The 14623-nt window shown below is 49.8% G+C and overlaps 1 protein-coding gene across 7 annotated transcripts in view; it reads right to left on the bottom strand.

The window, feature by feature from the left end:
* The window catches only part of LOC118219281 (CUGBP Elav-like family member 2), an 85004-nt gene that overhangs the window by 18318 nt on the left and 52063 nt on the right, over positions 1 to 14623 (bottom strand). For 3 of the 7 annotated variants that reach the window (XR_004763678.1, XM_035402334.1, XM_035402332.1), the window contains exons 6-14: positions 14091 to 14225; positions 13483 to 13562; positions 11892 to 12053; positions 11201 to 11264; positions 5946 to 6047; positions 5698 to 5826; positions 3027 to 3206; positions 2070 to 2213; positions 1124 to 1295 (exon numbers count right to left, since the gene is read on the bottom strand). Coding sequence is in view for 6 of the 7 variants with exons in the window: in XM_035402334.1 (XP_035258225.1) it covers positions 1168 to 1295; positions 2070 to 2213; positions 3027 to 3206; positions 5698 to 5826; positions 5946 to 6047; positions 11201 to 11264; positions 11892 to 12053; positions 13483 to 13562; positions 14091 to 14225 (1124 nt within the window). In the remaining variant the exon portion in view is untranslated. Of the gene's footprint in view, positions 1 to 755; positions 1296 to 2069; positions 2214 to 3026; positions 3207 to 5697; positions 5827 to 5945; positions 6048 to 11200; positions 11265 to 11891; positions 12054 to 13482; positions 13563 to 14090; positions 14226 to 14623 lie in introns of those variants that run through there. The other 4 variants (XM_035402337.1, XM_035402335.1, XM_035402338.1 and 1 more) reach the window with 2 other exon arrangements.

Below are 14623 nucleotides of genomic sequence, written 5' to 3'. Positions count from 1 at the left end.
AGACGGAGAGAGAAGTGAAGAGCAAGGACACGGATGGAGAGAAGAGAGCGAGGGAGGGAGGGAGAGAGGAAGACGGAGGACAGGAGCGGAGGGGGGAGGCTGTGCAGTGTGTATGCAGACCAGTTAACGTGGCTGAATCCTACAGGATTACTTCAGCTATCTGCTCCTTACGCTTCCCATAAATTAACAACAGGCAATAAATAATGTCCTTTTTTTCTGTGGCAGTAAAAATTTTGTATAAAAATAGAACTGCTTTTTTTTTTTACTTTATTTTATTTTTTTTCTCGTTTTTTTTTTTTACAAATAAAATGTACAGGCCTGTGGCGTTCTGTACTGCGAATTTTTATCTTTCAAGAAACATCAAGTATTTTCAACTTCACCCCATAACACTTTAACACTTTGTTTAAGCTCTAGGCAGATTTATGATTAATGTGATTTTTTTTTACCCATAATTCTCAACACAACAGCCCATTCCAACAAAGACCAATGTGATCTGACCTAGTAAAGCATAGGTAACAGTAACAATCGTAATACGTAAACCATAATATATTCAGGCAAACAAAAATACTCCAAAAAAAAAAAAAAAAAAAAAAAAAAAAAGGTCAAACTGGTTTTGTGTGGGAGGGGCTTATGTTGCCGTTGACTACGGGGGGGAGGGGCCAGTGCAACATTAACCCTGTGAGTGCCATAAGGAGACTTCAGTGGGGAGCAGCGGAGAGTATCCGGCATGGCACAATAGGGTCAGTTTTTTCACATTTTTTTTTTTTTTTTTTTTTTGCTTTTGTCAGAAATACAGTGTGAACGACTTCTTCGGCTCCGAGAGCGCTGCTGTGTAACAGTGTGTCAGTAATAAAAACTCCACAGAACAAAAGGAAAAATAAATAAATAATTTTTAAAAAATCTACCCATAACAGCAACTCATGTATTGCAAGTCGCACAAAGAAATGACTGGAATGGAAGTGTTCATGTTGGGGGGGGGGGGGGGAGATGTAAAGGGGGGGGGGGGGGGGGTTGGGGGTAAGAGGAATAATTTTAATAAACTGTTGAAAATGAAAAGGGACAAAAAGTATGTCGCCCCCCGGTGGTGAAAGGTTGTAAGACCAGTCTCTTGTGGGGGACTTACCCTTGTAGTGCTAGCGTGAGAGCAGTACAGCGCTAGTGCTAACTTCAGTACGGTTTGCTGTCGTTCTTGGAGCGCTTGAGCTGCACCTTCAGCCTCTTCATGCCGATCTGGAAGCCGTTCATGGCCTGGATGGCCGCTTGGGCGGAGACGGCGTTGTCGTAGCTGACGAAACCTGGGGGCGGGGGGAGAGAGAGAGAGAGAGAGAGGGGGGGGGGGGGGGGGGGCGGAGCGCCGCCGTTACCGTAGATGGAAAAGAAAACCTCCCCCCCCACCTCCAACACCCCAGAGGTGGAGAGAGAGGGGGCCGCGGTGTCTGCTCCTCCTCGGCGCGTTTCAACACTTAATCGATCTGGCCTGAGCCGCTAATTCAGAGGGGGATGTTCCAAAGGGGCCTACTTCCAATAGGGGGGCCTACTTTCGGAGGGGGATATTCCAGGGCGGCCTACTTTCAAAGGGGGGCCTACTTCTGGAGGGGGCCTACTACAGAGGAGGACTACTTCCAGAGGGCCTACTACTGGAGGGGGCCTACTACAGAGGAGGACTACTTCCAGAGGGCCTACTACTGGAGGGGGCCTACTACAGAGGAGGACTACTTCCAGAGGGCCTACTACTGGAGGGGGCCTACTACAGAGGAGGACTACTTCCAGAGGGCCTACTATTGGAGGGGGCCTACTACAGAGGAGGACTACTTCCAGAGGGCCTACTATTGGAGGGGGCCTACTACAGAGGAGGCCTACCTCAGAGGGGGATATTCCAGGGCGGCCTACTTCCAGAGGGGTGCCTACTACTGGAGGGGGCCTACTACAGAGGAGCCCTACTTCCAGAGGGCCTACTACTGGAGGGGGCCTACTACAGAGGAGGACTACTTCCAGAGGGCCTACTACTGGAGGGGGCCTACTACAGAGGGGGATATTCCACGGCGGCCTACTTCCAGAGGGGGGCTTACCAAAGCACTTGCTCAGATTGGTCTGTTTGTCGATGAAGACTTTGGCGGAGACCACGTTTCCGAAAGGCATGAACATCTGCAGGATGTCCTGGTCTCCGAACTCCTGCGGCAGGTGGTAGATGAAGAGGTTGGCTCCCTCTGGGCCTGCGGGGGGGAAAAAGACGCAATGCGGGCGTCAGTCCACTGGAGGGCGCCAGAAGGCCAAAATGGGTGCAAGGGGGAAAATTCTTTAAATCAGACAAAAAATAGTTCCTCGTGTTGTAATCACTTTTACTCACCTTTACAAAACTGTTTTTGTTTAGTCTATGTCACACTGCATAGTCATAGTTAATGCTGTTTATGGTGTTATGAGGCACACTTTACATGCTGTGGTAACAGCTCTGTCAATAACGCATCCCCAAATTAGAGGGAGAGACAAGACAGAGAGACAGAGTCTTGGGTGTAGGGGTGCGTTTGCCATTTAAGGAGCTCGGGGATTTTGCAACGCAAGTTTACTTGTCATGCAAAAAAAGCACACTTGAAACTCAATTTGAATTAAGCAGACTGAGAGAGAGAGAGAAACAAGCACAGAGGCAGAGAAAAAGATACAGAGAGAAAGACAAAGAGTGAATTAGATAAAAGAAAGAGAGAGACAAGCACAGAGACAGAGAAAAAGATACAGAGAGAAAGACAAAGAGTGAATTAGATAAGAGAGAGATGTGTTGCACAGATTAAAGGTTCGCTCAGAATAAACATATATTTTGGTATATTCAAATATATCCCCAGATTGAAAAATGAACAAACTGAAAAAAACATTCTGTACCTCCCTCACACAGCCCCTGCTATCAATCACCCCGCATGCGCTGCTTGCACCCAGGCCCACTGACATTGAGGCTACAGTTTAGGAAAACCAGCCAATAGCAAACCCCCACCCCCCTGTGTAAGCCCCGCCCCCCAGGCCCCTCCCCCTGAGCTCACCCTCCTTCTGGCTGCCGGCGGCGCCCTGCTGCTGCAGCAGCGATTGGCTGTACAGGGTGGGCAGGGCCGCCGCCGCGTACTGCTGGATCCCCGAGTACGCCTGGGTCAGCGCGTCCATGGCGCCCGCCGTCCCGTTGGACAGGCCCGCGGCCCCCAGACCCCCGTTCAGCGCCGCCATGCCTGAGGGGAGCGCACACACCTCATATCAAACCCCACGAAATACAGCAACTTTACATTAAACCCTATGATATACAGCAACTTTACATTAAACCCTATGATATACAGCAACTTTACATTAAACACCACAAAATACAGCAACTTTACATTAAACCCCACAAAATACAGCAACTATACATTAAACCCCACAAAATACAGCAAACTTTACATTAAACCCTATGATGTACAGCAACTTTACATTAAACCCCACGAAATACAGCAACTTTACATTAAACCCTATGATATACAGCAACTTTACATTAAACCCTATGATATACAGCAACTTTACATTAAACCCTATGATATACAGCAACTTTACATCAAACCCTATGATATACAGCAACTTTACATTAAACACCACAAAATACAGCAACTTTACATTAAACCCCACAAAATACAGCAACTATACATTAAACCCCACAAAATACAGCAAACTTTACATTAAACCCTATGATGTACAGCAACTTTACATTAAACCCCACGAAATACAGCAACTTTACATTAAACCCTATGATATACAGCAACTTTACATTAAACCCTATGATATACAGCAACTTTACATTAAACCCTATGATATACAGCAACTTTACATCAAACCCCAAGAAATACAGCAACTTTACATTAAACCCTATGATACACAGCAACTTTACATTAAACCCTATGATGTACAGCAACTTTACATTAAACCCCACGAAATACAGCAACTTTACATTAAACCCCACGAAATACAGCAACTTTACATTAAACCCCACAATATACAGCAACTTTACATTAAACCCTATGATGTACAGCAACTTTACATTAAAACCTACGATATACAGAAACTTTACATTAAACCCCACGATATACAGCAAAAACTTTACATTAAACCCCAACAGACTTTTTTCCTTTTGACTGACAGGACCGTCATAGCTGACCGTCGGTTGTTTCTAAAACGTGTAGCTCGGTGGGACCACACCCACACAAACAGGCTTTCTGTCCCTAATTACTTGCTAGCAAGCGTCTCATCCTCTCATGACTTATGGAACAGCCTGCTGCTTGCTGGAAGCAGGTGGGGCGGTGAATGAGAGTCGACTGTGCACAAATCCTAATTCCTTGCGGTCTGTCTCCCTCTTGTGGACACATTAATGAATGCAGTTCAACTGCACAGGGAAAAAAAATGGACGCACGAATGATTTCACTCAAACCGTTCTGGGCTCAACTTTCCACGGTCAGCTCTTTAGGTTTAAAGGCATAATATTGCAGGTTTTTAACCTGGAAAACATTATAAAATAACCACGCTAAGGCATATCTATGATGCACTGGGCAATCGGCCTTCGCGTACGTTCGCCAAATTCACGCACCTTTGCCTGTATTCGTTATTCTAAGAGCGTTCGGGTCGGTTCTGGGTGTGGCGCTAGCTGTCAAGTTCGTCAAGGGGATTAAAAGCGAGAGTGGGTGGGGATGAAGACGGGGGAGACTTTTCGATTGTAAACGCGGGCTAAGGACGCAGCCCCCCAGCCCTCTTCACCACCGACACAACTCCCTCCCACTGACTGCATTCTGGGTAAATGGTAAACGGACTGCATTTATATAGCGCTTTTATCCAAAGCGCTTCCCAATTGATGCCTCTCACTCACCAGAGCAGTCAGGGGTTAGGTGTCTTGCTCCAGGGACACTTCGACACGCCCCAGGGCGGGGGAATCGAACCGGCAACCCCCCCGACTGCCGGACGACCGCTCTAGCTCCTCCTGAGCTATGTCGCCCCCCCCCCCCAGCATTCTGCGCCAAACGCACCCTCCCAGCCCGTCTCCAAACCCGGGCACGACAACGAGACTCGGACGAGAAAGCCGAGGGCATTAGTGGCACTATCGCCGGTTCGCCCGGCGGTCGTTTCTCTGCGCGGGAGGGAACGGCGACGCAGCCGGCGGTAATTGCGAGCGCGACCTTTTCGCGGGCGATTAGGCGGCCGCGGCCGAAACGCGCGGCTCGGCGAGACCGTTTAAGGGCCGGGCCCCGCTTAATGGCGCTCGATTCCGAGGCGGTGGCTCGGAAAAAAAAATAGCGGGAAAAGGTCACGAGAAAATTGGCCTGTGGGCCGATAAGATGGGGGGCAGGGGGGGGGGGGGGGGGCTTGGACCGGGCGTGCATACGGGACCCCGGGGAGGGGGGAGGTGGGGGCGGGTTTTTCACAACCGCGGTGAGACCCAGCCAATCGGATCGAGTCTCAAATAGCTGCCGCACGTGGTATCCAGCATTCGCTCCAGCAGACACGTCCTGAAAAACGTTACCCAAATGCTGCGGAAACGTTATAAAAATGCTGCACAAACTCAGCGCAGTTACCCAGCTGACTCAGCAAATACTGCTTTGTGAAACACCCCTCTGTTTGTCACTGAAATTCAAGCAGAAGTGGGCAGGGCTTGGTGGGCGGGGCTCAGGGGCGGGGCTCGGGGGGGGGGGGGGGGGCGGTACTCACTGTTGACGCCGCCCGTTAGCGCGTTGAGGCTGTTGAGGCCCACGGAGGAGCCGGCGAGCCCCTGCAGGGCGCCCAGGGAGGTCAGGGAGCTCATGGAGGCCGCGGCGCTGGAGGCGTTGGTCGTACCGGCTGCAGGGGCGAGCGAGAGAGAGAGAGAGAGAGAGAGAGAAAGAGGTGTTAGACGCACAGAACTTCCCCAGTCCCGCCCCCAGTCCGTGCTGCGGAGGTGGAGGGAGGGCGGGGCTTACCTGGGCTAGAGGACAGGGGGTTGGAGGGACTGGCTGAGCTCTGCGTTGCCGCGGCAGCGGCGGCGAGGGCAGCCAGGTTCTGCAGCTGCAGCGCACTCATTCCTGGGGGGAGGAGTCAGAGGAGGAGTTAAACCACCTCTGCTGTACGCTACTGACACCTTTACACGCATCACAGCATATAAACACCACACATTACCCTATACTACACCTTTACATGCATCACAGCATATAAACACCACACATTACCCTATACTACACCTTTACACGCATCACAGCATATAAACACCACACATTACCCTATACTACACCTTTACACGCATCACAGCATATAAACACCACACATTACCCTATACTACACCTTTACACGCATCACAGCATATAAACACCACACATTACCCTATACTACGCCTTTACACGCATCACAGCATATAAACACCACACATTACCCTATACTACACCTTTACACGCATCACAGCATATAAACACCACACATTACCCTATACTACACCTTTACACGCATCACAGCATATAAACACCACACATTACCCTATACTACACCTTTACACGCATCACAGCATATAAACACCGCACATTACCCTATACTACACCTTTACACGCATCACAGCATATAAACACCGCACATTACCCTATACTACACCTTTACACGCATCACAGCATATAAACACCACACATTACCCTATACTACACCTTTACACGCATCACAGCACATAAACACCACACATTACCCTATACTACACCTTTACACGCATCACAGCATATAAACACCACACATTACCCTATACTACACCTTTACACGCATCACAGCATATAAACACCACACATTACCCTATACTACACCTTTACACGCATCACAGCATATAAACACCACACATTACCCTATACTACACCTTTACACGCATCACAGCACATAAACACCGCACATTACCCTATACTACACCTTTACACGCATCACAGCATATAAACACCACACATTACCCTATACTACACCTTTACACGCATCACAGCACATAAACACCACACATTACCCTATACTACACCTTTACACGCATCACAGCACATAAACACCACACATTACCCTATACTACACCTTTACACGCATCACAGCATATAAACACCACACATTACCCTATACTACACCTTTACACGCATCACAGCATATAAACACCACACATTACCCTATACTACACCTTTACACGCATCACAGCATATAAACACCACACATTACCCTATACTACACCTTTACACGCATCACAGCATACAAACACCACATATTACCGTATACTACACCTTTACACGCATCAGAGCATATAAACACCACACATTACCCTATACTACGCCTTTACACGCATCACAGCATATAAACACCACACATTACCCTATACTACACCTTTACACGCATCACAGCATATAAACACCACACATTACCCTATACTACACCTTTACACGCATCACAGCATATAAACACCACACATTACCCTATACTACACCTTTACACGCATCACAGCATATAAACACCACACATTACCCTATACTACACCTTTACACGCATCACAGCATATAAACACCACACATTACCCTATACTACACCTTTACACGCATCACAGCATAAAAGCACCACACATTACCCTATACTACACCTTTACACGCATCACAGCATATAAACACCACACATTACCTATACTACACCTTTACACGCATCACAGCATATAAACACCACACATTACCCTATACTACACCTTTACACGCATCACAGCATATAAACACCACACATTACCCTATACTACACCTTTACACGCATCACAGCATAAAAGCACCACACATTACCCTATACTACACCTTTACACGCATCACAGCATATAAACACCACACATTACCCTATACTACACCTTTACACGCATCACAGCATATAAACACCACACATTACCCTATACTACACCTTTACACGCATCACAGCATATAAACACCACACATTACCCTATACTACACCTTTACACGCATCACAGCATAAAAGCACCACACATTACCCTATACTACACCTTTACACGCATCACAGCATATAAACACCACACATTACCCTATACTACACCTTTACACGCATCACAGCATATAAACACCACACATTACCCTATACTACACCTTTACACGCATCACAGCATATAAACACCACACATTACCCTATACTACACCTTTACACGCATCACAGCATATAAACACCACACATTACCCTATACTACACCTTTACACGCATCACAGCATATAAACACCACACATTACCCTATACTACACCTTTACACGCATCACAGCATATAAACACCACACATTACCCTATACTACACCTTTACACGCATCACAGCATATAAACACCACACATTACCCTATACTACACCTTTACACGCATCACAGCATATAAACACCACACATTACCCTATACTACACCTTTACACGCATCACAGCATATAAACACCACACATTACCCTATACTACACCTTTACACGCATCACAGCATATAAACACCACACATTACCCTATACTACACCTTTACACGCATCACAGCATATAAACACCACACATTACCCTATACTACACCTTTACACGCATCACAGCATATAAACACCGCACATTACCCTATACTACACCTTTACACGCATCACAGCATATAAACACCACACATTACCCTATACTACACCTTTACACGCATCACAGCATATAAACACCACACATTACCCTATACTACACCTTAACACCACACATTACCCTATACTACACCTTTACACGCATCACAGCATATAAACACCACACATTACCCTATACTACACCTTTACACGCATCACAGCATATAAACACCGCACATTACCCTATACTACACCTTTACACGCATCACAGCATATAAACACCACACATTACCCTATACTACACCTTCCAGACTACTCCTTATATAGACTACACATCACCAATACGACACCTTACCCCGCCACACCTTGTAAACAGTATCGCACAGGTCAGACACTAGATGTCACTACACCAAACCAGTATCCCTTTATCATGTGCTGAAGCTGTGCGGTAAATATGAGAACCGCGCTTCCGGTTTTCGAAGTGTACCTTTTCTGCTCGACCGGCAAATTAAGAGCCCCATTTGAGCTCAGGCGCCTTTTTAAAACGCGCTTTTAATTCCCGTTAGACGCGACGCTAAGTTTGTCGCTCGCTCCTCCGCAGCAAACAACACAGGAGCGACGACTTCCTCGCTCTCCGTCTTTGCGCGAAGCACGCTCGCAATAAAGAGGATTTATTCATATCGCGATGCTCGTATCGATCACAACGGGCTCGGCAGCCGGCTCCGAACGCCGTGTTTTTCTCCTCACGGTAAAGATGAGGTCGATGAATCTGTCGCTCCGGCGCTGTCACATACGGCCGTTTTAATTTGCTAGATGAGCGTAGCGGAGAACTACAAAAAAACTGCCCCCGTTAAAACAACGCGCGTTCTCCCAAGTGGAAAAACGTAAGGAGGGGCGCGCCAGGGCGTCCCAATTAGGACAACCGAGGGGCATTTGCCCAATCAGGCGCCAAGTAACGCATCACAACGGGTCTCCTTTCCCCCTAGCGGCTTACTGGAGTTAGCCTTTGCGCGTCTTAGCTTGCTAGCACGCTAGCTAGCTTCCCCGCCTAAAATGGAGCAGATTTACCGTGTCACCGCCATGATTGCCCTGCACCACGCACAGGCAAAGTTTGCTAGCATCACCTCAAAACGTAAGCTAAAATTGTATAGAAATCCGTACTGGCGTAAAAAAGTAAAATCATCAGACCAGTAATCACACCCAGACAAAATCCCAGCTTTAGGAGGTACACCAGGATCCAACTGGATATTGAAAGCGAAACTCTCTGCCTGAAATGGACCAGGTTTATCGTGTCACAACCACGACCGCTCTGCCCCAGATAAAAGGCACAGGCACAGTAATCGCGGCACTACCGCGTAATACCGGATTATCTACGTGACCACGCCCAGAAATTCTGAGCGCACAACGGCGTCTACATCGGGAACGGGCACGCTTAACGTAACGTTCTCAACAGCAGCGGATTGGCCGCACTTTATGTCAATCAAGCGTACCCGTCAGTCAGGCAGAAACCGTACACAAGTGGGGATTGAGAGCTGGAAGAATTTGAATCTTAACTGATGCGTTTTTTTTTTAAAGCGATACGCGGTCGACCGGCGCGGCCCTCTGCGATCGACCGGCCGACCTGCGATCGACCTACCGGGCGCCCCCCCGGCGTGAACGTCAGGGCTAATTTGAAGCAGCTCAGGCCAGAGACGGGAAAAGCAGAAGCTATAACAGGGCCCTCGTTTTAGCCCACTTCTGCGCTAAAGCGACTCTTTCACTGAAGAACCTTCCATTAAAGCGACGTGGAAAACATACAGCGAGGGGGGAGGAGGAGGAGGAGGAAGAAGAAGAGGAGGAGGAGAAAAAAAAGGACAGATCGCTCTCATTAACCGCTGAATTTTACAGCAGGAACGGTTGCCACCGGCGACAGCCTGGTCTACGCAGACGTTAGCTGAAGCAGGGCCGGGCTAAAAATAGAGGTGGTTTCAGGGAGGCGGAGGACGCAGGAAGGGGTTCTGAGCGCACGCGCCGACGGGCGGCTCGGCTGCGGAACACCAGGTCCTCTCGCCGTGACCGCGCTCGCAATGTTCAGGGTCCCCGACAACCCGCAAAAAAAAGGGCGGGGGTTAGGGTCAGAGGGGCGGGGTTTAGGACATGAGGGTGGGGCTTAGACCATGATGTTGAGGAGAGGGTGGGGCTTAGACCATGATGTTGAGGAGAGGGTGGGGTCTGGGGCAGAGGGTGGGGCTTAGGACATGATGTTGAGGAGAGGGTGGGGCTTAAAACATGGTGTTGAGGAGAGGGTGGGGCTTAGAACAATGTTGAGGAGAGGGTGAGGTTTGGGGCAGAGGGTGAGGCTTAGGACATGATGTTGAGGAGAGGGTGGCGTCTGGGTCAGAGGGTGGGGCTTAGGACATGAGGGTGGGGCTTAGAACATGATGTTGAGGAGAGGGTGGGGCTTAGACCATGATGTTGAGGAGAGGGTGGGGTTTGGGGCAGAGGGTGGGGCTTAGGACATGATGTTGAGGAGAGGGTGGGATTTGGGGCAGAGCTTAGAGCCACGTAAAGGAAAACGGAGGCGGGGTTTGGGAGAGGGGGCGGGGCAGGGCAGGGTGCATTCTGTAAGCAGCTGAGCCTTACCTGCCATCTGCTGAATACTGTTGAAGGCGCCCAGGTTACTGGAGGAGGCAGCCTGCTGGAGCAGCTGGAAGGAGAGACAGAGAGAGAGGGAGGAGGCGCCTCATTTTACACCCACAGCAACACTCCCACATGCCACACAGCCAATATAAAAAGATTCCCCGCTCCACACAGCCAATAAAGACGCTTCCACACGCTCCACACAGCCAATAAAGACGCTTCCACACGCTCCACACAGCCAATAAACTCATAGCCCCGGTCCACAAATAGCGGACGCCTCAGGACTCGCAGGTTCCCTGCCGTTTCGGTCGCTGCCCAGAGGCTAAACACACAGTCCTAGTCTTACACTCGCGGGGAGAGCAGTTCCTAACTGAGCCACTAGGGGGCCCAAACAATGACTGTAGGTAAGGACTGCTGTAGTGCATAACTCACGGCTGGTCAGCTGGTTGGTTGACTGACACCAAAAAAGGACAGGCTAGCATTGTAGTAAAGTGGCAGTTAATGTACTGACATTAGGTAGTGGGTCTGTATGCACATGTGACAGAGGGGGGAGGGGTGAAGAACGATGAGGACAGACAGGAAGTAAAACCTGAGGTTGAGACAGGGGGCGGAGACTGGGGAGGGACAGGAGAGGACGGGGGGGGGGGCAGGGGGCTGGAACAGGGGGCACAGACTCGGGGGCGGGGCCTCTTACTGCCAGGTACTGAGGCGTGAGGCTGCCCAGCCCGCCCAGGCTCCCCCAGGTGGAGGCGCTGTTCAGCTGCTGCATCTGCTGGGAGATCTGCATCTGCAGGCGCCGCTGCTCCTTGTCCTTCTGCGTGTCGGCGAACTTCACCACCATGGGGGAGGAGCAGCCCTGCGTCCGTCAACCAATCAACACATCAGCTCATTAACACAGAGCCATACAGACACACACGAACTCGCACGTACTAAAATACACACACAGAAACACAAAACTGAGAACAGAACAAGAAAGTGATGTGTTAAAAGCTTGCAAAGGAGGACCTATATCTACTGCGGCCCTCCTTAAGCAATAAGGGCAAGCCGAGATCCAGCTCTGTTTCCAGCTCAGTCGCATTCCTCAGCTACCTGAAGAGACACGGTTCGGTGCAGCGCACTTCCCGACAAATAAAGACGCTCACAGAATACGTTACGAAACCTTCTAGATGGTTCCTTCATCGGCCAGGACGTGGCTGTCAGGGCTAATGCACGAACTGACGCAGGAGACTCTAACTGGCAGTGGCGTTTCCGTTCAGCCGGGGAGAAAGAGCACGCGCTCGATCAGACTCGGGCGTTTACTGAACAGAGGGGACCATGGGAAACGGAGTTTATAACCCCGCAGGTTCCATTCGGTCGTCGCCGCTTCGTGGGAACAGCTGGGGTGGGTTTAGCGGTATTCTCTGGCGCATTAACACTCCGAGCAGACACACGACGACTGTATTGTTTTTTTTTTTTTCATGTACGTCTCTACCAACTGTGAAGCACTTTGGTCTGCCACTTGCTGTAAGAAAGGAACCGTGCGAATAAAACTCAGGGTTATCAGTTGATGACATCGTAGTCTCCGTTTGTCACCTGACACTTCACGCGCGCGCTTCTTCTTGAAGCGACTCCGGATGAGATCTCCAGCTAAACGGCTCGATGCAAACGTAATTTTATTTATTTTGGTTTTTTTTTACCGGGTATTCAAAAAAAGACGCAGCCCCTCCCGGAAGCGTTTCGACAGCAGGTGCGCCCGTTTGCGCGCCCGTTCCTAATTCCATCACGCTCGGGCCGATGAGCCGCGGGCTAATCAGCCTACATTCAGACCCCCGCTCCGACGCCTCGCTCGTTTACCGCCGCGGAACTGCGGGCCTATTAGAAAGCCGACGGGAGTGCGCGCGGCAGTGGGGGCGGGGGGGGGGGGGGGGGGGGGGGATGGGCGAACGCCTTCCAGAGCGCACAAAAAATAAAGAAACAAAAAATCGGGCCCCCCCCCCAAAAAAGACTCAGAGTGCAGCGATTCAAACTGTAAACGTCGTCTTTGTGAGGACGTAGGGGGTGGAGACGGAAAAACGCTTAAAGATTTCAGCCAAAATGAGAGCGAGAAAGAGAGAGGGAGCGAGAGAGAGAGAATGATAGAAAGGGTGGGAGAAAGAAAGAGGTACAGAAAGAATGATAGAGGGATTCAGGGATAGAAAAACAGAGATAGAATAAGAGATAGAGCATGCATGAGCAAGAGAGAGGGAGGGAGGGAGACAGAGAGACAGAGACAAGAGAGAGGGAGAGAGACAGAGGCGGGACGGTACCTCCATGGTCTGTGACTGGTGCATGGCCTTGATGGCGTTCTGTGCCATGGCTCTGCTGGAGAAGGTGATGAAGGCGCAGCCTGGAAGCAGACGGGGGCAGAGAGAGAGAGAGGGAGGGAGGGAGGGAGGGAGCGCAGCCAGGAGAAAAGGTCACACTCCATTACCGCTCACACAGCCGCGCAACGCGGCGCTCTCAAGACCCAGCTACGGCGTGAGGTCATAAACACCAGCTCGGAATCCTCTTAACCGAACATTCTAATGCTGATGTCACAATCGCTGCTCGTAACTGAAGGCAATGGAGTTCTAGAACACTGAGCATTCTAATTCTGATGTCACAATCACTGCTGGTAACTGAAGGCAATGGAGTTCTAGAAGACTGAGCATTCTAACTCTGATGTCACAATCACTGCTGGTAACTGAAGGCAATGGAGTTCTAGAACACTGACTTAGAATTTTGGAGGGGGGGGGGGGGAACCAAAGGGTTAAACGCAGAGCCAATCTCAGCACTGACTGGCTCGATTTGAAGGCTTGATTCAATTCACAATTTACAATTACTCAGTACAGATCGGCAGCATCTCGCCCAGATTTGGGGGGGGGGGGGGGCTCACCTCTGCTTAGCCCGTCCGGTCCCCTCAGGATCCGGGACTCTTCGATCTGCCCGAACGGGGAGAACATCACCCTGATGTCGTTCTCGTTGCACTTCTTGGAGATCATGCCTACGAACAGCTTCCTGTCTTCCACCGCTACGGGAGGGGGAAATCCAAAAAAATATCAGCCCACACCCTCCATCTGAGTCCACACCTCCCTTCCCCCCCCTTTCCTTCCTCCCTCCCTCTCCTCCTCCTCCTCCTCCTCGTCCTACGCGTTCACCGGCCTCTTGAACGCAGAGCGGAATCACACCAAGTCTACCGCAAACTACTTCAAACCACGTGACCGTCGTCTCGAAACTTCCACGTCGAAATCTAAAAAGGAGCGCGTTTCTCAGTGGGCTTTCCTGAATACGATAAACGGTACGTTTACAGGGCTGACTGAACCGACCCAAGCTCGCAGAGGGCTGAGGCTAATTTGTCCAAGGAAATGCTCTGAGAATTTGCCCCAAGAGCATCGAATATAACACGGCCTCATTTTCAACAACGCATTT

This window comes from Anguilla anguilla, chromosome 19, assembly GCF_013347855.1.
Source record: "Anguilla anguilla isolate fAngAng1 chromosome 19, fAngAng1.pri, whole genome shotgun sequence".
In the NCBI taxonomy this organism is placed as follows: Eukaryota; Metazoa; Chordata; class Actinopteri; order Anguilliformes; family Anguillidae; genus Anguilla; species Anguilla anguilla.
The sequence above is the reverse complement of the archived record's forward strand: the minus strand, read 5'-3'. Positions and strand labels throughout refer to the sequence as shown.